Source organism: Pan paniscus, chromosome 2 (genome assembly GCF_029289425.2).
Source record: "Pan paniscus chromosome 2, NHGRI_mPanPan1-v2.0_pri, whole genome shotgun sequence".
Lineage (NCBI taxonomy): Eukaryota > Metazoa > Chordata > Mammalia > Primates > Hominidae > Pan > Pan paniscus.
The window spans coordinates 109,149,442-109,175,845 of NC_085926.1; the positions used below are offsets into that span (position 1 = coordinate 109,149,442).

General features: G+C 34.6%; 1 protein-coding gene across 2 annotated transcripts in view; it reads left to right on the forward strand.

The window, feature by feature from the left end:
* Positions 1 to 26,404, forward strand: part of NECTIN3 (nectin cell adhesion molecule 3) — a 130,792-nt gene that overhangs the window by 74,414 nt on the left and 29,974 nt on the right. For both annotated transcript variants that reach the window (XM_024928162.4, XM_034957067.2), the window contains exon 7: positions 721 to 802. In XM_024928162.4, coding sequence (XP_024783930.2) covers positions 721 to 802 — 82 coding nt within the window. The remainder of the gene's footprint in view (positions 1 to 720; positions 803 to 26,404) is intronic.

Sequence of the window (26,404 nt, forward strand, 5' to 3'; positions counted from 1 at the left end):
TTGATTTTCTAAGCACAAGTACTGAAAATGTTATCTGTGATCTTCAAAAGCATGAGACTGTATTTATAAAATTTTGTAAAATGCAGGGAGCTATAAGGTATATTAAAACTATCTTTGTTATAAGTAAACTATATTTAAAATATATGAAAATGTTGATTTTCTGATAGCTCATGTAACTTTGGAAAAAATAAATATGTTCCCTAAAAATGTAATGGTTATTTTGTTTATTTCAGATGGCAAGATTTATAATGGTCTGTACGTTGAAAATATAATTGGTGAATATTGTAAGAGTGACTAGAGCTTTTGAAAATCAGTTTTGGAAGTATTTCTAAAATACAGTGTAAACATTTCTCATTATGACACTTTGGAGGAAAGTGTAGTGAGACTCTAAAATGTTGGTAGACATAGTCAAATATTAAAACATGCACTAAAGTAAAGTCATATACTGGATTACTTAATTTCAATTCTTCTATTTTAATTCCTTCTTTAAATGTGATTGGTTCTCCATGTGGCAACCTTTAACACCAATGTTTACTTTTATTTTTGATCTTTGATAGATTAATGGCAATGTAAGAACTGAATTAAGCAGGTAGGCTAGAGTAAATATTATCTATATAATATGAGGAAAATATTCTCAAAACTTATGAGAACGTTGATTTTCTTTTGCTTTTTTTTTTTTTCTAAATGTGACAATCACATATTTTAACCTTTGCAATGCAGGATTGACCTTCCACCCACACATAAACCACCTCCTGTGTATGAAGAACGATCCCCACCTTTGCCTCAGAAAGACCTATTTCAGGTATGTGTTCATGAGTACACTTAAGATAATGTAAGATACAATAAAAAAAATACTAAGCCATTTGTATTATTTCTTTCAAAATGTTGTTTAGTCATTATGCATTAAATGTTGTTTAGTCATTATGCATTAAATGTTGTTTAGTCATTATGCATTAAAGATTACATAGCAATACCTAAGTTTTAACATGCTCAGTCATTTCTCTGAAACATTTAAGAGATCAAATTTTGTCAACAAACAAGAAGTTATGGCCAGTATAGATCAGACATATCAACATTATATTAGGCTTTTTACTAAATACTTGTTGAAGACTTACTGTTAATACAGTTTTATTGACCTACAGATTTATTGTAAAATAAAAAGTAGAAAATGAATATATGTTGAGTAGCATGAAGGGCTTCTTTTCCTTGGAGTGTACTATATTTTATTCTATTTTGGAATCAGTTCACATTAATTCATGTGAAAGTATTGATTCAGTGCTTCTATCTTGTATTCTGTACCTGGATTAATGTGCTGTATTTGGTATTTGGGAAAGTTGTAAACTATCAGAATATTTGAATTATTTGATTCTCAAGTTTAGTGGTTGTGTTTGTATGTTTGTTTTGTCTTTTTCTCTATCACCCATACAACATGTTGGATCTCTAAGCTGTACTGGGGTTGTATAACCTCTGGGGGCATAGTCTATAATACTTTCCTCCTAAAATATGTCCTGTATCTTCAGCCTGAATAAGGCAAATCATTAGCCCATCAATTCATTGATTTAATTTGGTGGAAAAATTCTAAAGGAATGTTTCTGCCAAGATGTTCTCACCTTTTGTTCTTCAGCTGACCATATAGTCAGTTTACTGTCCAAGAGTGGGGCAGGAAGGAGCATTCCCTGGCACATGGGCCCACTGTCAGTGGGCACTAGCTTTGTCATCTTACACAGTTAGGTGTCCTGATGGTGAAGATGTGCCATGTTTTCAGACCTTTTGTTCTCACATAAAGAGTGTAGTCTCATCTTTTGGCAAATAAATGAAATTGACAAGTGGTGTGAAATGTCATAAAATTCTTAGCTGGAGCTGTTGTATTTTGTTTTGTTTTGGTTTTGGTCTGGATTTGGTTTTTTTGCCTGTTAGATAACTGAAAAAGTAGCTCATTAAAACGTTTTGTAGATTTCCTGGATGAAGTTGATCTGCTTTTCATGATCGATTGGTTATAGGTATTAATAGTTCTGTAAATTATCTTTTTGTATCATTTTTCAGATTTTTGGTTTCTTTTTGAACTTCTTAGTTTTTTAGGAACTCTTTGATGTGGATAGTAGTCTTTTGTATTATATTCATCTCTTATTTTTTAACCTTATAGTATCATATAGAAAATTGTACGTTTTTATGTAGTAAAAATCTGTTTGTCTCTTTGCTTGTATTTGTTGGAAGTTCTGTATTGTCTGAAATGGCTTCCTTACATTTCCTTCTCTCTCCTTGAACTAGAATGTAGAAAAAAGTCTTAGAAAACTAATAGTTTTATGGTTTATATTTCATTTTAATCTGAAACTTTATTAAACTTGATAAAGAGGTAGAGACCCATTTTTCCCAATGGGATAACCAGTTGTCCAAATACTTTTGAATTACCTATACTTTTGCATGGTTTGAGAGCACTTTTATCCTAAAATAAATTCTCATGCATATTAGGTCTGTTTCTGAACTCTTAATTCTGTTGTATTGCTATGTCTTTCTCTTCCTAAACCAAGATCCTGCTATTTCAATTACTATTGCTTTATAATATGATTTGATATTCAGTAAATTCCCTTATCTCTGTTCTTCTTTCAAAATTTTTCTTGACTTTTCTTTTCTCTGTCTACTTCAGAATTACCTTCCCAGATTCCATAAAAATTCTATTGAACTCCTGAATTAATTTAGTAAGAATTGACAACTTTACAATAATGTCATTTCTTCCCATCTAGAAACCAGATAAGCCTCTATTCTGATGGGTGTGTGTGTGTGTGTGTGTGTGTGTGTGTGTGTGTGTGTGTGTGTGTGTTGGAATAGAATCTCTTTTCTGGTACGTACTTTCCACATTCCTGTTAGGTTTACTTTAGGCATTTTAAGTATTTTGATAGTCACTGGGATTTCTCTCCACCCTCCTCCCATGGACTTTTTAAATTGGCTATTAGCATATAGAAATGCCTGTTTAAAAATATGAATCTTATATGCAGCCTCTTTTATCAAATTTTTGATTCATTCTAATGGTTTCTCATTTTATTTTATTTTTTTACATTTCTTAGGAATATAATCTATTTGCTGCAAATGACAGTTCTCCTTTTTATCCCTTGCATATTGTGATTTTTCAGGGGAATACATGTGGGGGGCTTCCTTATGTCATTCAGTTTTAAATCTGATATGAAATAATTGAAGACTAGTATAGAATTTCCTTGCATTAAAATTTTTGAAAACACTGCATTCTATGAATAATGCTATTTTTTAGCCTTGATTTGGAAGAATTAAAAACATTGTGAAAACTATTTTCCAAACCAACTAAAATGATCTAGGGAACATTTTTAGGAAAACATATCTAGTATTTTGAATGTAGTTGGATTTCCGATATGGAAAAATCTGAATGAAAATGTAAGTCTTTTAGAATATTCTGTGTTTCAGCTAAAATAGTATTTAATCTTAGAAATCATGATCAGGAGATTCCGTGAAATGGATATTTATTTGACTCTACTGAGAATGATAATAGTAATTTCAGTCTAGCAGCAATATTATGGGGAATGAGGCTTTTGAAGTTATTTTTACAGTGCTGACATACCATGTTAATAAAAGCTTTTCAATCGCTTGAACTATCAAGAGATTTTCTCTCCTGATACCTATTTTCACAGTAGTTATCTGTCAGATGATTTTTGGTAAATTTTTAATTTTTAACAATCCTAAAACCGTTTTATGAACAGTATTTCATGTATAAGAACACATGTCAGTTTTCATGACTTAAGACATTTGGTTTATATATACACAAATATGTATATTTGTGTATGTGTGTGTAATTTTTCTATGTGATGAAATGTAATATATGCATAAAGTACTTGTATGAATGACACAGAATATAAAAAGCTTATTGGTGTGTTTTTAGATTCCACATAGCAGCTAACCTTAAGAAACTACCACTTGTAACATTTTAGTTTAGTATTGCAGAAGTATTTTTCTAATTATCTGAAGACTATTCAAATAGTCTCCCTTTTCCAACTAATGTATTTGCGTGAAGCTTTTTTTTTCTTTATATACTTCAACTAAACAACATATTACGGTAGACTGAATGCTGTAGCAGATACAAAAATCAAACTTTCCTCTTTTGACCCAGATATTAAAAGGTTTATAAAATTTAGGAGATACTGTTTATATTAACCTGTAATAGGTTTCCTATTCTTTTTAAATGAATTAAATTTTTTAAAACTCTTAGTTTAAATGAATAACATGATAAATATAGATAGCTGTTATTCCTATAAGTGAAAGTGCTTGGGGTCCTCAAAATGTAAAAGATCATAAAGGGGTTCTGGGGCCAAAAATTTGAGAACTGCTGTTGTAAACTGTAAGCAGTATGAAGGCAGGGGTCATGTCACTATTGTTTAGTACCATATTCTTAGTGCATAACACAGTGCTTGGCACATATAAGTACCTGATAATTTTTTTAATTTGACAGATCAAAATTGTATATTTTTATGATATACAACATGCAGCGTGATGTTTTAGTATATGTGGAATAACTAAATCAAGCAAATAAACATATGCATTACCTTATGTATTCCGATAAACAGGTTTTGAATGAGTAGGTAAAGGAATCAAGCCCTTTTTTATATTCTCTTCAGTTTATAATCTGTGAAAATTTCTGCATCATTTATAATATCCATATCACAGATACTATATTTCAGTATATTTAATGTCAGTGTCTATAATATCACTGTATCAAGTATGAGATATCAATATATAATGTATGAAAAAGAACAGGGAAAAAGAGACTATAGAAATATTTTTAAATGTTAGCAGTTATCTTTGTAATAGACTTCTCAGTGAATATTATTTTTGTTATATTTTCTGTAGTTTCTGTTTTTTCTGCAGTGCCTTTCCCCACCTCTGTAAGTAGCCTTTTAGCATAAGAAAATAGAGATCTATTGAACACCTGAGTCACTGGCCTGGAATGTTAAGCTGGTCATACTGGTTATGCAGTGTGTCAGCACTGTTAACTATCTGAGAAAACTGAATTTCTTTCCAATAATTTACTATAGTATATTGCATTCTTTAGTAAATGTTTGTAAATATTCATGACAGTGTTAGTAGATAAAGAATGTTTTACATTTTTTTAGTGTATGGATAATACATACAAAACAATATAAAGAGGTGTTTTCTAAGGTCTCATTCCTATACCTATTTACCCTACCCCCATCTACAGATAACCACTTTTATTAATTTATGTCTTGGCACTGTTTCTTTAAGCATAGACAAGAAAACACCCACACACACACACTCAGGTGCATTTTATTTCCCCCCTGTATAAAAGTAATATATACATATACCTTGTTACATATCTTGCCATTTTCTCCTAAAATATACTGGAGATCTTTTATTATTGAGATGCAGAGAGCATTCTCAGTCTTTTTTATGTCTATGTAGTATGGTAATGTGTGTATATTACATAGTTTGTAATGTCAAAAGATTTTAATAAACCAATAATGCTGTAATGAATTGCCTGGTATATATGCTCTTTTGTATGTATGCAAGTATAATCTGCAGGGTAAATTTTTAAATTTTATCTTGCTACATCAAACAGTAAATGTATTTATAGTTTTGATACATATTGCCAAATAATCCTCTGTAAGAATTGTACTGTTTTGCACTTCTACCAATAATATATAAAAATACCTGTTTCTCCACAACCTCACCAATAGTATGTATATGTATACCACTTGATTATTGCTAATCTGATAGGAATGGCATGTACATATGATAGTAATTTTGCAATCTTTTAGTGGGTTTCTCCATCTTTTCAAGTGTTTAAAAAGCCATTTTTTCCTGCAAATTGTTATTCTTTTGTCTTTTTATTTATTGGACAAAATCGTGATGAACTTCTAAACGTTTTATAAGTAGATGTGAAAATATTTTGTTTTGATTCCAGCATGAATTTTATGTGCATTGCTCCATGGTATCCAAATCTGTGGCAAAAACAGTTTAGTAAGATGAATCATGTATCTCCACTGGTTTATGTTATAAGAAGATTTAGAAAAGCAAAACAATTATGATTGGAGCTCAAATGTTGCCAAACTTTGTGGTTTTAAGGATATAAGTTCAAGAGAAAAGTCTCTCCAGGTATTCAGTTACAATCAGGCCATATTTCATTTAAACCTTTCTTGAACCCATCATTATATCTTTTTAAAAGTCATTTTTGTAATACATCATTGCCATCTTCAAATAATAATTTTTAGGTAGGCTGCTTTTGTTAGTAATCATTGATGGTCTTATTTTCTCCCAGGATCTGAATATTTTAACATGTTTCCAGACACTACCAGTAGTTATGATCTTTGGGATTAGGGAAGGGAGAGAGGAATATGATAGAAGAGTTAACATTTTTTTCCAAATTATAGAGAAGTATATGACTGAGTGGATTATTCAAATAAGGATTGAGTATTTCTAGCATGGTTTTCCCCTTGAGTAGAAAAATGTTTTCGTCTTTTATATTGCCTTCAGATAGTAAGTAGTGGCAATTATTGAGACAAGTAGTGAAAGAATTGTGGGGCTTTATTCTGCTCTGAGGTGGAAAAAAAATTTTGTGATCAACAAAGCTTGGATACAATAATGATTTATAAACTAATTTTAGTTGGGGAGGGCCCTTCAAAGCAAAAAGAAGTATTAAAAATCTAAATATCTAAAAATATTTGTCAAGAATCATAAAATTAAAGGAGATACAGATGTAACATGTGAAGTATAAAAGATTGATGTCTTCATCATATCAAAGCTTTTGCTATCTGTCTTATAAATGAGAAAAAGATAAGCTTGTTTTATAAGGTTTTATAGGGATTAATCAACTAATATATGCTACATCCTTAGAATAGTGCCTGACACAGTAATTACTGTGCATTTGCTGTTATTGTTATTTAAAAAGCTGTATAATTCTTGATAAAAATATTAAAGATGCTAAGCAGTGAAATTATTTCAGTAGAAAAACAAAGCTGATGCTACTTTGATTTATTTAAACTTAGCATATGTTTCTTTTAGAAGTATCCATACCTTTATTATAAGCTTAGTAGTGCTTGAAATGAAACTAGAATATATGGAGTCTACACTTTTTGATTCATAGTAGTGTTTAGTTTTTTTTCTTTGTCATTCATTTATCAAATAAATATTTCTTGAATATTTAATATGTGCTAGCACTGAGAATATGTAGTTAATAAAAGATGAAAAAAAATTGTCTGTGGAGCTTACATTTTAGTGATGAATGGGCAGTACCTGTGATGACAGCTTTCTTCCTTTTTTAAGAAGAGCTTTATTAAAGTATTAATTAGCACACAGTAAACTGCACATATTAAGAATGTACATTTGATATGTTTTACATGTACTGCTCACACACACAAATATACTTGGCAAATATCACCACGATCAAAATATTGTACATATCTGTCATTTCCAAAAGTCCTAGTGTCCCTTTGTAATCTCCCCCCTCTAGTCCTTTACCAGCTTCTCTTTCATATCCTTGGGAAACTAACCACTGATCTGCTTTCTGTCATGTATTAGTTTACATATTCTCAAATTTTACACAAATTTTATACAATATGTTCTATCTTTTGGTCTTGCTTCTTTCACTCTACATAGTGATTTTGAGATTCATTCATGTTGTGTTGATCAGTAGTTCATTCCCTTTACGTAGCTATAATATACTGCATTTTGTTTACATATTTATCTGTTGATGCACATTTTTGTTTCCAGTTTGGGACTATTACAAACAAAGTTGCTATGAACATTTATGTACAAGTGTCTGTGTAAATATATGCTTTCATTTCTCTTGGGTAAACACCTAGGAGTAGAATGACTGGATCATATGGTAAGTATGTGTTTAACTTTCTAAGAAAATGCCAAGCTGTGATCCTAAATGGTTTTACCTTATATGTTCCTATGAGCCAAGTGAGTTGCTTCATACCCTTACCAACACTTATGGTCAGACATTAAAAATTTTAGATATTCTAATAGTTGTGTGGTTGTGTTTTATTTAGGTTTAAATTTGCATTTTTCCTAGTTACTAATATGTAGAACATTTTTTCATTTGCTGGTTTGTCATCAGTTTATATTCTTTGGTGAAATATCTGTTCAGATTTTTCATTTTTTATTGGATCATTTTCTTATTGATGAGTTTTGAGAGTTCTTTACATATTTTAGATACAAGTCCTTTGTCAGCTATATAATTAGATATTTTCTCCCATTCTTTTGCTTGTCATTCTCTTTAACAGTGACTTTTTTTTCAAACAAGTCTTGCTCTGTTGCCAGACTGGAGTGCAGTGGGTGCAATCTTGGCTCACTGCAACCTCCTACTCCCAGGTTCAAGCGATTCTCCTGCCTCAGCCTCCCAAGTAGCTGGGACTACAGGTGTGTGCCACCAGGCCCAGCTAATTTTTGTATTTTTAGGAGAGATGGGGTTCTAATTTTTGTATTTTTAGGAGAGATGGGGTTTCACCATGTTGGCCAGGATAGTCTTGATCTCTTGACTTCCAGATCCACCCGCCTCGGCCTCCCAAAAGTGCTGGGATTACAGGCGTGAGCCACTACGCCCAGCCAACAGTGACTTTTGAGAAAATCTTAATTTTGATGATGTTCAGATTATATGATAACAATGTAGTGCCATGCTTTTATCTCTGGAATGGGGGCGTGGAGGACCTGTTTTTCTTAGTTGTCATTTTATTTAATCAAAACTTGATTGACTCATGAGTAAACAGAAATAAGGAACCATTGAAGTTTAATGTGGTAAGCCAAGCACAATGAAATTGCCTCGCAATTTCAGAGCACCTGGTAGCTTTCTTTATAAAAGCACGATGTTTATGTGTTGGGAGCAATTCCTTTGTAAATACAAAAAAGTCTGGACAGAGAGCTGAACTATTATAAATGTTTAGAACAAAGCAACTAAATTGTTGTCAGAGAATGGACATATTATTTGTGAATTAAATTTTACATAGCCAGTATCAATCTAATTTAACTTTGAATTTGGCCATTTAGTGTTGATTTTATTCTGGATAGATGGTTTTGTTGAAGTTCTTTTGATATGTTAAAAATAGAAAATTGGTCTATATATGGACTTTTGAGAGAATAAAAATTAGGCTAAATTAAGGCTGCCCTAAATGGAGAGTTGTCCAAGGTAGGTATCTTCATATTGTGACATGAGCAATGCCAGTGAGACCTCAGTCCCTGCCTTACTTCCCAGGATTACAGATTAATAATATCCGTTACTACCTGTTTACATGAAAATACCAGTGGGGAGACTTATCTCAGGCTATTGATACCCTCCTTATATATTAGCACAGTAATCTTATATCCTAGAATGTCCAGGATTGTCCTGATTTCACATATTTATGTCCTAGTGCCAGTATGTATTTAAGCCCATGTAGCCTGACTTTGAGTTGCTGAATAATCATGGTGTTATATTAACTCCTGTGATAGTGTTTCCACTGAAAACATGACTTTCTTTTAGACTTTTATCTCAAATCACCAGCCTTCACTGGTGCTTAAAGGCTCTGTAAGATACTTCTCTAGTACTCTGGAAGTGTCTTAGAACAAATTTATTGAATACTTAGCACACTTTTGTTTTTGAATCTATTCAGATGCCTTAAATAAAATGAAATTAGAATTAAAATTTTTGTTAAATTTTCATTTAGAAACATCTTAAGTTTGAAGACATGTTAGAATGAATTAATTTAAATGTTTTTAAAGAGGTCATTGGTTAAAAAAAGACCATAACTCTTTAAAATGCTACAGTTCTCAAATAAGTTAGAAATACTAGATTAAATTCAACATACATTTTTGTTTAGAAAGATTTAAAATGCCAAAAATTAAGAAATTTTTAAAAATAATTGAATAAATGGAAAAACATTCAAAAGGATTTGTTTCGGGCAAAGTAGTCATGACCACGGTTTATTCTTGATTGAGTTGACCTTATCTGCAGCCACCAAATTATTCCATTTTCTCTTATGAGAATGGAAATCTTTAACCCAGTTTGCCTTGGCAACCTGTCAGATAACTTTCCACAGTTACCAAGCTACCATAGTTCAAATTCCTGTTCCTAGGCATGATAATAGACACAGTTACCTCTCTCTTTCCCCACAGACATGTTTTCACCACTGGCTAACTCTGGTTGTGGCATGATTCCAAATTTATTTTGCTGATTTCTTAGAACATATTTTCAAACCAAGATGTTCATCCACTTAGGTTTTTGTGTAATAACATCCCATTATTTGATTTATTGGTATTTGTTAATTGGGAATGTGTTCAGGGCAAGCAGTTAGCCAGTTGGTAACTCCATCTTTTTAAATACATATATCACTTGCTACTTGGGAATCTTATTCTGAGAAATAAGCCCCACAATGACATATATTTATTCTTGGGCATGTAAATTAAAATGTTAATCTTCAAATTAAGACTAAACAGCATTTTATTACTGAAAAATTAGTAAGACCCACTGTTTTAGGTGAGGGGACCTATCTGGAGTGGTACTTTAGTTTCAGTCATTGATACTGCTTTACAAATATTTTTCAAAATGCATTAGGCCTGTTAAAATCATTTTCGTATTTACTAATGTGTCACAACTTACTTTCCTTACCTTTGATTAATAGCAAAATACATATGTTACACATTCATATTCAGGATCATTCTTTATGATGAGTTTCCATGACAACCAAACAAAAAACTTAGAACTTAAAATACATTAAGTTCTTTTAGGCCTACTTCTGTTTTTTCAAGAGATCCAGCTTGAGTTCATTTAACATTTCTATGACTACATAGTTTGTCTGTTTTTTTCCACAGAGCCAAACTCCATGATGATTTCTTATTGTTCCATTGATTGGGGAATGTAGTTTTTCTTTGTAATTTTGAAAAACAGAATTTGAACTGCAAGATGAAGGTCACAAGAAGATAGACTAGAATACTCAGTGTAAAGATGATGTTTCCAATAATTAGGTTTGTCTCGTAGTGGGGCTGATACCTTGCAAAGTAATACTGACATTGTGTATTGGACTTAGCTGTTGTCTGTTCTTGTAGGTTATAGGAAGCATTTCTGCATTGGGAATAAAGTTAAGTTTTAAGGCCTCTTCCAGTTCTACATCTTGACTCCTTTTTTTCCCCTGGGAAAATAATATAGATAGTAAATTGAAAAGTAACATTGGTATTACTTGAGACCAGTGTTCTACATAGATATTTTCATGTGATTCTTAGTGTAACATTTAACTATACAGTTGATTAGTTAGCTAATGGGTTATTATAAAAGCACACACAGTAGAGTAACCAACACTATTCTGTAGATGTTTTTGAATTTCATTTTAAGAACTGTTGCCAATCCACATAACATTGAATTTAAAAAACAGTAAACAAAAATTACTTCAAATTTTTTTTGCTTTAAGAACAAGATTTTCTTCTTGAAAATGTGAATTAAACATTGTCTTATGGTTGCTTTACAATTATGACTGTTTGACAGCTCACATAGGTACTAGAAGCTTAAAATGCACTTTGACTGATATCTTTACAGTAGCTTTAACCACAATGAATATTAGATGAGATATAAAACTTGCTATTGGTGGAATATTTCTTGTATATAAGTAACTTTAGAAGAATGAGATTCGTTAAAGGCCTTTAAAAGGAAATGCTTAGCTTTATGACGATTCCTAGTTTAAATTCATTGGCACTTTACGGAAGGTAATAATCTCAATTTCAGATGTTTGGCGGGAAGTAATTCTTTAGACTATCAATCCTGTTTATGAAAAGAAATGGCATGTAAATGTATTTGTTTGAAACCTTTCAAATGCCTTATTATTGATGTATGTGTTCCCATGGAAACCACAAATACCTTTTTAGAAAAATGATGTAAAATAGTAGCTTTACTTTTAAGTAGAACCTGAGAAGTTGCAGACGATATTTAAGAAAAGGTAGTTACAAAGTTGAATAATTTTACTATGGTTATTTCCCATTGAGATATGAACTGCATGTATAATTGTTAAACCATGTGTGCATGTTCACACACACACACACACACACACACACAAATTAATTGTACCAGAACATAAAAGCATAAAACATAAAGTGATAAGTCAGACTTCATTAAAATTAAAAACAGTAGGTCTTTGAAAGACACCATTAAGAAAGCAAAGGCAAACCACAGACGCAAACAAAATTTGCAACAGCTGTATCAGACAAAAGACTTGCTTCCAGAATATATGAAGAAGTCTTACAACTTAATAGGAAGACAACCCAGTTTTTTAAAATGAGCAGGTTTATTTAGACTTTCTGTCAAAGAAAATGTACTAATGGCCAATAAGCACATGAAAAGATACTCAACATTACTAGTCAACAGGTAAATACAAGTTAAACCACAATGAATTGCCACTGCACATCCATTAGATTTGCTGACATTAAGACTGACTGAATTAATTGTTGATATTATAATTAATAGCTTCCAGTTTATCTTTTGTAAGTCTATTTTTATATTTGCTTAGTTTACATAACAATTTATACTTAATTTTATTATTTTCTATTTTTGCTCTAGTAGATTTATATTTTATTGTTTTCTATTCTTATGTCCCAAAATACTGCATGTAATTATAAGTCCAAACACCAATATTGTTCTGAGAGAATATTCCTTCACTTCCACTCCCATTATAGTTCTTGTATACAGAGATTTATAATGAATATGGTTTTTGGCTCACAAAAAGTGACTCAAGTTTGTATTTTTATTTTAAAGTCCTCTGCAACTGAGTAATCCTATCCTTAATGGTAATTTTCCATAATGAACTAACTGGAATTAATTAAGTAATCCACTGTATAGTTTTTTTGTTTTGTTTTGTTTTTTTAAGTGAGGAATGTGATATTATGAGTTACCTAACTTGACAAGGGAGAGAGTTGTCAGGGCAGCACATGGCAAGTGTGAGTCATTGCCCTGGAGTTGAAAACACCATTTGAGGTCTCAAAGCTCAGTCTTCTACTCAAGGCAAAATTTCCTCCAACATCATTCCTAAAATGTCATCATCTAGCTTTCAGCTTAAAACACTTCGATTAACAATTTTACTACCTCACAAGACATTATATTTCTTTTTTGGTAAGACAAATTGCTAGCAAATTAGAAATCTACCTTCCTTTCAACTTAATTAGCCCTGATTATGATCTCTGTAATTTTAAAAAATCTCTTAAGCATTTTAAGCTACATTTATTAAGAACATAAATTTTTTAACCCATTTTTTATACATACCTTAAATGCTTGCAACAATCCTTCAGGAATTGTTTGATAGCCTTACAAATATTTAAAGTTCTCTGACTGGCTCTCACTATTTTCTTTAAACCAGCTTGAGTACTCCCATTGTTTTTAACCATTCCTTATATAATGTAGTTTATCTCCCCTCACTGGTCCCTCTATTTCATTGAAATCTAATATTCCTTATGAAATATGTTGTTTGGAACAAAACAGAATACTCCATGGTGGTAAGTGCCAAATGAATTTATAACCTTCTCTTTTCTAATCCCTGTACTTCTGTTAAAATTGTCTGCTTCCATTTCTGCATGTACGTATATATATTTCACAGCTAGCTACCTTCTTAATATCTTAAAATCCCTGTCAATTCAGACATCTTCCATACAGATGTATTCATTTTGTTAACCCAATTGTGTTTCTCTCCCTTAAATTTAACCTTTCTTTTAGATTAATGTTCCTTTATTGCCAGTTTTTTTTTACAGTCAAGATTCATAAATTTTGATTTTTCTAGTGCCCTGAACTGATGTGAAAAATGGGAAACCAAAGTGATAAGACTCAAAACAATAGTAAAAGGAAATGGCCAAACCCAGTTGGATTGGATTATCAAGATCAGTTATAAGACAGTATCTTGCTATTTTTACCGATATTTCACATCAACTCTTTTTTACATGATTTTTTTAACTTTATGTATTTTTCACACTGTATAGATTTTTTTTCTTTTTGCAACCAAAGTGATGATCATATATTTTCCAATTTTAAAAATTATGTCTGATGGAAAAATTGGAACTAATGGGAGAATAAAATAGAATGGAGTTTAGGGGCTGGGCGCGGTGGCTAACACCTGTAATCCCAGCACTTTGGGAGGCTGAGGCAGGCGGATCACGAGGTCAGGAGATCGAGACCATCGTGGCTAACACGGTGAAACCCTGTATCTACTAAAAATACAAAAACTTAGCCGGGTGTGTTGGTGGGCAGCTGTAGTCCCAGCTACTTGGGAGGCTGAGGCAGGAGAATGGCGTGAACCCAGGAGGCAGAGCTTGCAGTGAGCCGAGATTGTGCCACTGCACTCCAGCCTGGACGACAGAACGAGACTCCGTCTCAAAAAAAAAAAAAAAAAAAAAAAGGATGGAGTTTAGGGAAGATGAGTTTTGGGAACAGAGTTAGAGAATGAATATATCTCTAGTAATCTTGAAAGTAAGAATAAGTGTGAGGATATGGAGTAAAAGTAGAGTAGGGAGAAATGTTAGATATATGTGAGCTTCTGAAGCTTTTCAAACACAACCTGGAGACATAAGGCATATTATACTAATGAGGTAATTACAGTTTCAAACAGAAATTGCTCTCTCAGGGTTAGTCTGGCACCACATCCACCTTGTTTCTGGTGGTTAAATGCTGCCACTTGGCCTTTGTCACCACAAAGTGCCATTTATTTAATTTAGCCCACTGCCATGCTTGGGCCTACAGAGAATAGCCACCAGTGAGTTCTCAAGGATGCCACATCTCCCCTCATGAATATATTTCACACAGAATTGGTAAAGGGAAGGTTCTCAAGACCTTCTGGAGCAGGGGTCCCCAACCCCCACGTCACAGATCAGTATTGGTCTGTGGCTTGTTAGGAACCAGGCCACACAGCAGCAGGTGAGCAGCAGGGGAGTCAGCATTACCGCCTAAGCTCCACCTCCTGTCAGATCAGCAGTGGCATTAGATTCCCATAGGAGCACAAACTCTGCTGTGAACTGCTCATGCAAGGGATCTAGGTTGCATGCTCCTTGTGGAACAGTTTCATCCCAAAACCATCCCCTGTACCCTGATCCATGGAAAAAATCGTCTTCCATGAAAGCCATCCCTCGTTCCAAAAAGATTGGTGACTACTGTTCTGGGGGACAAAGTTAACAGGTGATTAAACAGATCTTACATAAGAGAAATCCACCTTAGCATTTTATCTCCTTAAGCATTTGGATTGTTTCTTCTACAGTATATCAAGGAAGTTCTAGAATTTCACCTTCATTTAGTGTAGTCCACCTTTGGGCCTGGATTTCAGTCAGCCAGCCAACCTGTTACAGCCACTACCAGCCACTCTAATACATTGAATCGAGAATCGCAACTTAGCAGATCTGTATACACACATTTTAAGTCAACATTATGATCCTTCCATTCTGATCCCAACCCCTTAGGATCCCTTTCCTTGTAGATTCTTAAGGTTTCTGTCTCTAATTTGGCAATATCTTTGCAGGGTTTTCTTGGGGGGTGGGTCACGCTTTGTGATTTAACCTCTGGGTTACATAGACCTTGAAAATTAAACACTGCCTTTAAAAAAAAAATCTCAGTCATAGTTAAAAGGAAATAGTTGGCACTTATATCATTGATATGGTTTGGCAGTGTCCCCACCCAAATCTCATCTTGAGTTGTAGTTCCCATAATCCCCACATCATGGAAAGGACCTGGTGGGAGGTAACTGAATCATGGGGGCAGGTTTCCCCATGCTGCTGTTCTTGTGGTAGTAAGTTCTCATGAGACCTGATGGCGTTATAAGGGGCTTTTCCCCCTTTTGCTAATGTGAAGAAGGATGTGTTTGCTTCCCTTTCTGCCATGATTATAAGTTTCTCGAGACCTCACCAGCCATGTGGAACTGTGAGTCAATTAAACCTCTTTCCTTTTTAGATTACGCAGTCTCAGGCAGTCCTTTATAGCAGCGTGAGAATGGACTAATGCAATCAAACTGCCTAGAAGTCTCAGATAAATTCACCAATTCATTATATATATAATTTTGTTTACAGAACCACAGCCAACAGTGTTGTTAAACTTTCCCCTACCATATAATAAGGATTCCCTTTCTCTCAGCTTCCATTAATATTTTCCTGATCTTCCTTTAAGCTTTTACCAACAGCCTCCTTGAAAGCCATCAAGCTTCTTCTGTTAGCTGTCTCTTCAAGGCCCTTCCAACATCTGCCCGTAGCCTGGTCTTAAAGCTATTGCCACATGTTTTAGGTTTTGTTATAACAGCACTCTACTTCCAGGTGTAAAAATCTTTTGGCTTTCTATTGCTGTATAGCAACCTAAATTTAGTGGCTTAAATGAACAGCAGCCATTTTATTACTCTCTCTTATGATTCTGAAGTTGGCAGGGTGCTTTATGAGAAGCCCTGGGCAGCTTAGGGTTTCTCACAAAGTTACAGTCAGATGGTGGCTGGGGCTGTAGTCATCTGAATGCTCACTCACTTGTTTGGTTCCTGGGATAACAAAACACAAACAGATGGGGGCTGGAACAGTTTACACTCCCACTGCCCAAGGATCTCTTTCTTCATAGTGTTTCTACATGGTCTCTCCAGCATGGTAGCTTCCTAGTAGCTAGACTTCTTACATGGTAGCTCAGGACTCCTGAGGTGCATGTTCCCAGAGAGAGAGGCAAGTGAAAGCTGTGTTACCATAAGATCACTTCCACCATACTTCAATAGTTGAAGCAACTACAAAGGCCCACTCATAAGGCAAGGTTATGTAAACTCCAGTTCTTAATGGGGGAGTGGCAGTATTCTGGAAAGTCTGTGTGACTAGAAATAATGCTGTAGCAGTTTTTGGAAAATACAATCTGTGCTCTCTGTGTGTTGTCATATATCCAGAATGTTTTGAAACATGAAAATACAAAACTAAAATGCAGGGTAAATATCAATAGAGGTCAGCAAATCTTTGCAAGGTTTGTAATGTCACTTTATAATTCATTTACCTTATATTTGCATTGGGTTGTTATACGTCATTGGATGGTCATAACATCTGCTGACCAATGAAAGACTGAAAGTAAAATTTTAATGCTAATAGGAAAGAATTAAGGAAGGCTATGAGAGGGAAGATGCATTTTATAGGTGGTTAATACATTAATATTTTTATGTCACAATGATTTTTTTTCTTTATGCATTGTCATGACTGCAGTTACTTGGATAAATAATATTTGGAGAAAGAGGATTTCCTAATTTTACATATGGATAGATCAGATCTATAAAGTAAATGCAGAATTCAGAATCAAGAAAAGATTTCCCAGTGACAAGGTGAAACAAGTAGCAGCTGGGAATACTGTCAAAGTAAATCTGAAAAAAAAAAAAAAAAGTCAAATAAGAAAGAAGAATTACTATTTGTGATACCAAAAGGAAACTTAAGTACAAAAGAAAAGTACCAAATGTGCGAAGTATTTGTATTTCATAATTGATATATTGACAATCAAATGTTTGTGAAATTTTTAACTAGAATTAAGATTTGAAAGTTAGCAAAATGCCATAGTTTTAAGAGCCAGTTTTTGTAAATCTTTACCTTGTATCCATTTGTCATCTTTTAAAAGTCTGGTTACCTTTTTTTTTATTTATTTATGTTAATTATACTTTAAGTTTTAGGGTACATGTGCACATTGTGCAGGTTAGTTACATATGTATACATGTGCCATGCTGGTGCGCTGCACCCACTAACTCGTCATCTAGCATTAGGTATACCTCCCAATGCTATCCCTCCCCCCTCCCCCCTCCCCACCACAGTCCCCAGAGTATGATATTCCCCTTCCTGTGTCCATGTGATCTCATTGTTCAATTCCCACCTATGAGTGAGAGTATGCGGTGTTTGGTTTTTTGTTCTTGCGATAGTTTACTGAGAATGATGATTTCCAATTTCATCCATGTCCCTACAAAGGATATGAACTCATCATTTTTTATGGCTGCATAGTATTCCATGGTGTATATGTGCCACATTTTCTTAATCCAGTCTATCATTGTTGGACATTTGGGTTGGTTCCAAGTCTTTGCTATTGTGAATAATGCCGCAATAAACATACGTGTGCATGTGTCTTTATAGCAGCATGATTTATAGTCCTTTGGGTATATACCCAGTAATGGGATGGCTGGGTCAAATGGTATTTCTAGTTCTAGATCCCTGAGGAATCGCCACACTGACTTCCACAATGGTTGAACTAGTTTACAGTCCCACCAACAGTGTAAAAGATGAGTCTCATCTCCACACAACTGTTAGAATGACTACTATCAAAAAGACGAATGATAATAAGTATTGGCAAGAGGTAGAGAAGGGGAACTCTTGCACACTTGTGGTAAGACTATTAATTAGTATGGCCATTATGAAAAACAGTATGAAGTTTCCTCAAAAAACTAAAAATAGAATTACCATATGATCCAGCAATCCCACTACTGGGTGTGTATCCAGATAAAATAAAATCAGTATGTCAAAGAGATATCTGCACTCCCATGTCCACTGCAGCATTATTCACAATAGCCAAGGCATGGAATCCACCTAAGTGCCCTTCAGTGGAAAAATGGATAAAATAAGTGTGGAATATATACACAATGGGACACTCTTCAGCCTTTAAAAAGAAGAAAATCCTGTTATTTGCACAACATGAGTAAACCTGGTGGACATTATGTTAAGTGAAATAGGCCAGGAACAGAAAGACAAATACTACATGATTTCACTTATATGTGAAAAAAGTTGATCTCATAGAAGTAAAGAGTAGAATGGTGGTTACCAGAGGCCGGATGGGGGCAGTTGGAATTGGGGAGATGTTCGTCAAAGGATATACAATTTCAGTTAGACAAGAGGAATAAGTTCAAGAGACCTATTGTACAACTTGGTGATAATAGTTAATAATAACGTATACTTGAAAATTGCTAAGACAGTAGATGTAAATGTAGTAGTAAAATGTTCTCACCATAAAAAATAAGTTTGTGAGGTCACACATATGTTAATTAGCTTGATTTAGATATTACTCAATGTATACATATTTTAAGACATCATGCTGTACACCATAATATATACAATTTTTATTTGTCAATTAAAACATTTTTTAAAAAACAAAAAAAAAAAGAAAAGTCTGGTTACCAAGATATATCATTTATATCAAATTTAAATATTTAATTTACTCAAATATAATTATATTTGTTAAATATTTAGAGGCTTCGCGTTGAAGCTATCTCCCATGTGGAATCTTTCAACTTTATTTCTCTCAACTGCAGACTATCATGTCCTGCCCTGGTTTTGCATAGTCAGCCTTCAAAGGGGGTTTCTTTCCTCATATTACTACCATTAGCAAATACTGTGACTGAAATATATTACCATATGTTATATATTTCCACACAGCCTTAACAAAGTACCAAAAACTGGGTGACTTAAAACAACGGAAATTTATTGTCTCACAATTCTGGAGGCAGAAATCCCAAATCAAGGTGTTGGCAAGGTGTCCGAGGTCCTGGGGGGAAATCTTTTCCATGCCTCTCTTCTAGCGTCCGTTGGTTGCTGGGAATCTTTGGCATTCCCTGGCTTATAATCTTTACATGGTGTTCTTCCTCTCTATAACTACATTTTCTTTTTCTTACAAGAACACCAATCGTTGGACTAGGGTCCACCCGAATCAGCATGACCTCATTTTAACTTGATGACATTGGCAAAAATTCCCTGTCTCTAAATAAGGCCACATTCACAGGTACCCAGGATTAGAATTTAGACATAACTTTTTTGAGGACACAGTTCAACACACACCACCATGTAACTCAGGCACTAGACTTAATGCCAAAGGCAAGTTGAAATGACAAGACATTTCATGCCTGTTTCATCTTTTATTGTCAAAATTTTACTATTGAATACAGCTAAGCTTAACTTTAATCAGAATGCAGATTTTTAAATTTTTTTTATTTTTTATTTATTTATTTATTTTTTGAGACAGAGTCTCGCTCTGTCGCCCAGGCTGGAGTGCCACTCAGTCTCAGCTCACTGCAAGCTCCGCCTCCCAGGTTCACACCATTCTCCTGCCTCAGCCTCCTGAGTAGCTGGGACTACAGGTGCCCGCCACCACGCCCAGCTAATTTTTTGTATTTTTAGTAGATACAGGGTTTCACTGTGTTAGCCAGGATGGTCTCGATCTCCTGACCTCGTGATCTGCCCACCTCGGCCTCCCAAAGTGCTGGGATTATAGGCATGAGCCACCGTGCCCGGCCAGATTTTTTTTAAAGCATTCTTTTTGCTGTCCACATTATGGTACCTGAACTGATGAAATTCTTCAGCCAAAAGTTGTTCATATGACATGTTAGATCTTTACTACTTAGAGAATGAGATGGATTTCTTCAAAATGACTTTCCTGAAAGAACCAGAATATGTATGAGTAGAGAAAATCTTTTAAGGAAATGTAAGGAGAAGATTGAAACTGCCCCATACTGCCTGAGTAGGGTGTGGAATTGACAGACTAGCCATTGACAAAGCACAAAGGAAGTCTTTTTAGTTCTGATTTTCCCAGAGGGCAAACTTGGATGCTCACCCTGCCTGTAAAATTTAAAAAGCCGTCACAGATAAGTAACTTGGCTACTTTGCATGAGCATCACTATTCCATAAGCTTATATTAGTTGCACAATGGGAGGCTATAGTTATAGAATAATGAATTAGTAATTATTAAGATACTCTACTTCAAGAACAATATTTGGGAAATTGCCTGGTCTGAATTGTAGCCAAATATGAATAAAATAAGTAAAAGAGAGATAGCTGAATTCCAGCTGTAATTCAGAAACCAGTAACCTAAACTCATTCTTCAAAAAAGTTTTCCTGAGCTGCTAAATGTGGCAAAATTAGGTGCTTCTTGGATCAGTCAGGATAGGCTTGGTTATGCTGCAAGAACCAACAATCCTCAAATTTCAGGGATTTAAAACAACGAGTTGATTGCTACATGCCCGAGGTCTGCTGCAAGTTTTGGTGATGCTCCTGGGTAGCTTCTCTCCATTTGCCAATTTAGAGTTGCAGTTTCATGTCAACACATGCTTCCACAGTCACTGGAATGGGCAAAGGAAGGCTGGAGAATTGACCCCCAGCAATTAAATACTTGAAGCTTCAAGTGCTATCTCGCTTTCTCCCATTCTATTAGCTCAAGCACGTCACTTAACTTCAAGGGGGATGGGTTATATAATCCTCCCAAGTACCTAGAAAGAGGGGAGCAACATACCAGTGAACAATGTTATGTCCACCGTGCTCCTTTTCTCCCTGTCCACTTTCTTGTGACATGATACACAACCGAAGAAAACAATGAGCAGCAAGGAAATTGAATAATGCCCAAACTAAACTCATAATTATCTACCTAATTCCTTTGTAGAACCTGCAGAAGTCTCAGATAGGACCCTGAGTTAAGGGAAATAGTTAAGACTAGGAAATCAGCCCAAGATAAATGACTTTCTTATATTATCCTGTTTTCTGTGCCTACTTGATGTTTATCTAATTTGAGATCTGGGATCAATCTAGATTAAGGTCTGCTGTTAAGAGACAGAACTCCTGGGTGCAGCATGAATGTGGATTCTTAGATGTGTATAAATATTGGCTTTGATAGTCTTGAGGGAAATGATATTCGCTTGACAGTAATGATCGAAAGCTTTGGGTCCATTCTCTTTGGCTATATCACAAGCCTTAGTAATCTTTCTGTTTAGAATTTTTATCACTAAAACTATATACTATGTATATGTGAATACATGTAATGTAGGAATAATATATAAGTAGTAAATAGTGTTTATAATATTTAATAAAGATAGGTAGGTAGGTAGGTAGATAGATTTGAACCCATAAGTGACTGAACCAGATGTACATGTGGGTGATTCACCCATTTGAGCTAAGTGATTTTTGCATTTTGTAGCCACATTCACTTTGTAAAATTGAACATCAGTTAGAAGTGAATTTTTGCACATGTAGGTGATTCACCCATTTGAGCTAAGTGACTTTTGCATTTTGTAGCCACATTCACTTTGTAAAATTGAACGTCAATTAGAAGTGAATTTTTGCAATGAGTCAAAAGATATTTAAAGAGATAACTCTACATCTGGAGATACTTCTGCAGCTGGGAAATAGTTCAAGAATAAAGACTAGCAGACTAGTTGGTTAGTACTATTTTAAGAAAGGCATTAGAATCAGCATTTTCAGCTGGAAGGGACCTCAGAAAGCACATTATCTAACCCCTTTTCCTCTTTTAAGTACATAATTACTATCTGAAACAACATGCAATTTATTCTAATATTGAGAGTTGTAATAAAACACTAGGTGTTCCTGAGTAAAAAGGCCTATGCTAGCCATAAATAGAAGGATGAAGTGAGTTCCTCTAAAAAACTGACTTATTCTTTATATTTGTTGTTATAATCACAAAAAGAAACAATAAAAGCTCAATTTTTTATATTAAGTATAAAAGCTGGTGCGTTGTAGATACGACTTAGAGTAGGTTGATGAAGATAGTGAAAATAATTCTGTGAGTTATGGGAAATAATGAGAGACTATGCTGGGGATTGGTAGGTAAATGGGCATTAGAACCTTTGGAGGTGAGTGGTCTCCTTTGCTGGTGGTATTTTGTGTCTCCCTGTGTATAAACTTTATATACACATCTGCTCCAGGGTGAGCACAGAGGCCACAGACATCAGTGTACGTAACTTGTCATTGGGAAAAATCCCCCTTTTCACAACAAAAAGATTAGGACAGCATTATAATCTTAGGCAACTCACTTTTTTTTTTTTTTTTTTTGGACATTATGTACCAGCTTCTGTGTTAGGCACTCCATACAGGTAACACTTGGGACTAGAAGTGTTTTGGATTTCAGATTTTTTTATTTCAGACTTCAGAATATTTGTGTTGTGCTTAACCAGTTGAGCATCCCTAATCTGAAAATCTGAAACGCTCCAAAAAGCATTTTCTTTGAGTGTCACATCAGTGCTCGAAAAGTTTAGAATTTTGGAGCATTTCAGATATTCAGATTAGTGATACTCAACTTGTAGTAACCTTGGATGAACAGCCAGATAAGGGGAAAAAATAACATGCTAGAAATACAAAGAGCTGTGGTAATACAGAGGAGAAGATAGAGTCATTAATTCTAGTTAGGAATCTGCGAAGGCTTTGCAAAGAGAGAGAGTAATTTGAAGTAGGTTTTTAAAATAGGAAGAATTTTAGTAGGCAGAGAAGAAGCAGAAGACATTCCCATGAAGAGCAAATGGGTGAGCAGAGACAGGAAGACAAGAATAAGCTAGATATGTTCATACACACATACATACACAGACTTTCTACCCCCCTTTCCCTTTTATATCTTATTACTAACATATATGTGTGTGCATATATATATCTATATACACACATATATATATAAATGTTTTTCTATCCTATTAGAATACAGTAGGACAGGGATTTTTTTGTCAGCACTACCCTGTCTTAAGCATCTACAAAAGTGTCTGGCAAATGGTTGGTGCTCAAATATTTATTGAGTGGATTAATCAATCAAAGGTGTTTGAGAAGGGCAGTGACATCATCTTATACTTTGGGAGGACAATTCACAAGCTGCTATGAGGATAATTTGCAGAAGCAGATTCTGGGCAAAGGAAAGTTCAGAGACTACCGAAAGAATATAGGTTTTCAAAGCTAATCACAATCGAGGATAGGAGCATGCCTTAATTATTTGAATCCTCTACTGCTGCCTTTTAGCATATGTCTGGCACACATTAGGCATTCAGTACATTGATGGATAGATCGTTAGATCTGCATTTATTAAAAATCTATATCATTTAGCTCTAAATTCTATAGTCCTCCCTATATTACCTTGTACTGGGGTTTCGGATTACTAGAATAATGATTAGGGAAAAGAAAACATATACTTTTCTTTATTCACAAAGAAAGGAAATCCTAGGACAAATGTAGCTTATACTAGTATATCAGGACTATTCAAACTTTTTTTTTTTTTTTTTTTTTTTTTTTTTTTGAGACGGAGTCTCGCTCTGTCGCCCAGGCTGGAGTGCAGTGGCGCAATCTCGGCTCACTGCAAGCTCCGCCTGGCGGGTTCATGCCATTCTCCTGCCTCAGCCTCCCGAGTAGCTGGGACTACAGGCCCCTGCCACCACACCTGGCTAATTTTTTGTAATTTTTATTAGAGACGGGGTTTCACCATGTTAGCCAGGATGGTCTCGATCTCCTGACCTCGTGATCTGCCCGTCTCGGCCTCCCAAAGTGCTGGGATTACAAGCGCAAACTTTTTTTTTTTTTTTTTAAAGCACAGTTGGATATTCAAGATGCTTGATGTTTTAAATCAAAATTTGACATCAAGCATAGTACAACATGATATTGGGATAGTGTCAATAAATATTTTTGCCTGTTAAATTATGCTCAAGGATAAGTAAAATGCACTGTCATAGAAAATTAATAGATTATAAGCACAGTTACTAGAGCACATTTTAAAGTTGTTGATGATTATTCCATTCGCTTCCATGGTCTAATGTGAAGATGTCCTTTCTCCATTAAAACACTCAGCGACAAGTACATTCTATTTATCTCCTAACTAACTCCTGGAAAGATGCCTAAAATCTCAAACTAAGAATTAGGGCAACAGTGTTATATTCAGCTGCAGTAATGAAATTGCAAATATAAATATTAATGCATATGGAAGCATACCAATCAGATGAATCCCTTAGAAGTGAAAACTCATGGATACATAGATTTTAATTTTGATGGTTATTGCTAATAAATTTATACTTTGTACCAATGTACACTGCCACTGATAGCATATGAGAGGAAAGTATGTTCTTTAGTTATTAGCTAGCTTGGCATTTAACAAAACCATTGCTATGCTACTAAGTGATATACTGGCCAGTTGAAAATGTTCTTGTGTGCCCCCCTTTGTCTCTATCCAAAGTGTGAGCTCTTATCCACTGATGGATACATTTGGCTGTTTATATATTAAGTGAAATCCTCTTTAAACTTTTATTCTTCCTTCCCATATTTAATGTTGAAGCATAAATCTCCGGCTGTGTTCTTCTTTATTAGGCATGAAGATGAAGAAAAGTGAAAGGTAGAGGGGGACAGTAAGTGGGGGTAGGATGGAATTAGGTTGGTGATAAAAAGTTAAAGCTTTTATTGAATTACTATATTGTGAATAATAGCTATTATTTATTGAGTGCTACTTATATGATAGGCATTGTTACAAGCACTTTACATGAACTGTGTCATTTAATCCTTACAGTCAACCCCTCAGGTAGAAATTACTGTTTTCTCCCTTCTGTCAGTGAGGAAACTGAGGCTTTGAGGGGTATTAAGGAAAAAAAACATTCAGTGATACTTTTATTAAAGCATAGTAAGGCAGACTTTATTCAGGACCATAGAAATAGGTATAGGGAGTCTTGCAATAGGGGAGAAAGATTGGGCTTAATTCTGAATACAGCATATGCAAGTGGGCATTTATAGCAAAGGAGCAGAGTAGGGGTCAGTGGATGAAAAATTACTAAGAGGAAGCATCAGAGGTAAGGGGAACTTCTGGCTAAACCAACATAACAGGATTCCTGTTGAAGACAGGGCAGTGTGATCAGACATTACCTGGGAGGTAGTGGAGGATGAAGCACCTGATGAGCTATCTGGGATGATCATATATTGAGGGCGGGAGATTCTTGCTAAACTAACTTAGCAGGGATTGCTAAAACACAGATTTTATGAGGAAGTGGACAGATGGGCCTTGAAGAAGGTTCAGAAGACTCAAGTTTGGCCAAGCAAGGAATCTTTGTCAAGGATTAAGTAATTTTACCAGGATCATCTTTAATATACAGCTTCTGAATTTGGGTTCTTCTATTCCTTGCTGCCTACCAACCAAGAGAACATATGTCAATACTAATTAGAGCTTATATTTATTTAGCATTTTCTAAATGTGTGGCATTGTTGTAAGTTCTTTATACATATTACCTCATGAAATTCTCATAACAACGTTGTGAAGCACATGCCGTTATTATCTTCACCTTTAAGATGAGCATACTGAAGCTCAGAAAGTTAATCACTTTATTAGTGCCACCATCTATTTGAGGTAGAATTAGAACCTGTGCAGTCTAGCTCAAGAGCCTACAATGGGTTTCAAGTACTGAAAAGATCACTGGCCTACCAGTCAAGGAGCATGGATTTGGATTTGTGTCCCAGCTCCATCATGAGTGAACCCTTGGGGGAAATCCTTTCACCTCAACTCTGTTTCCTCATGTAAAAGGAGGGCATTTGTTTCTCCATAGTCCTGAGGGACTACTTGCACTAACATTTTAGGTTCATCAATGAAAGGGGCTGAGCAAGTGTGCTACTTCTCATTCATCAGTTGTTGAGGATAACCTTAGACTTTAGTAGTTATGTTATTCCACAGCCTCTG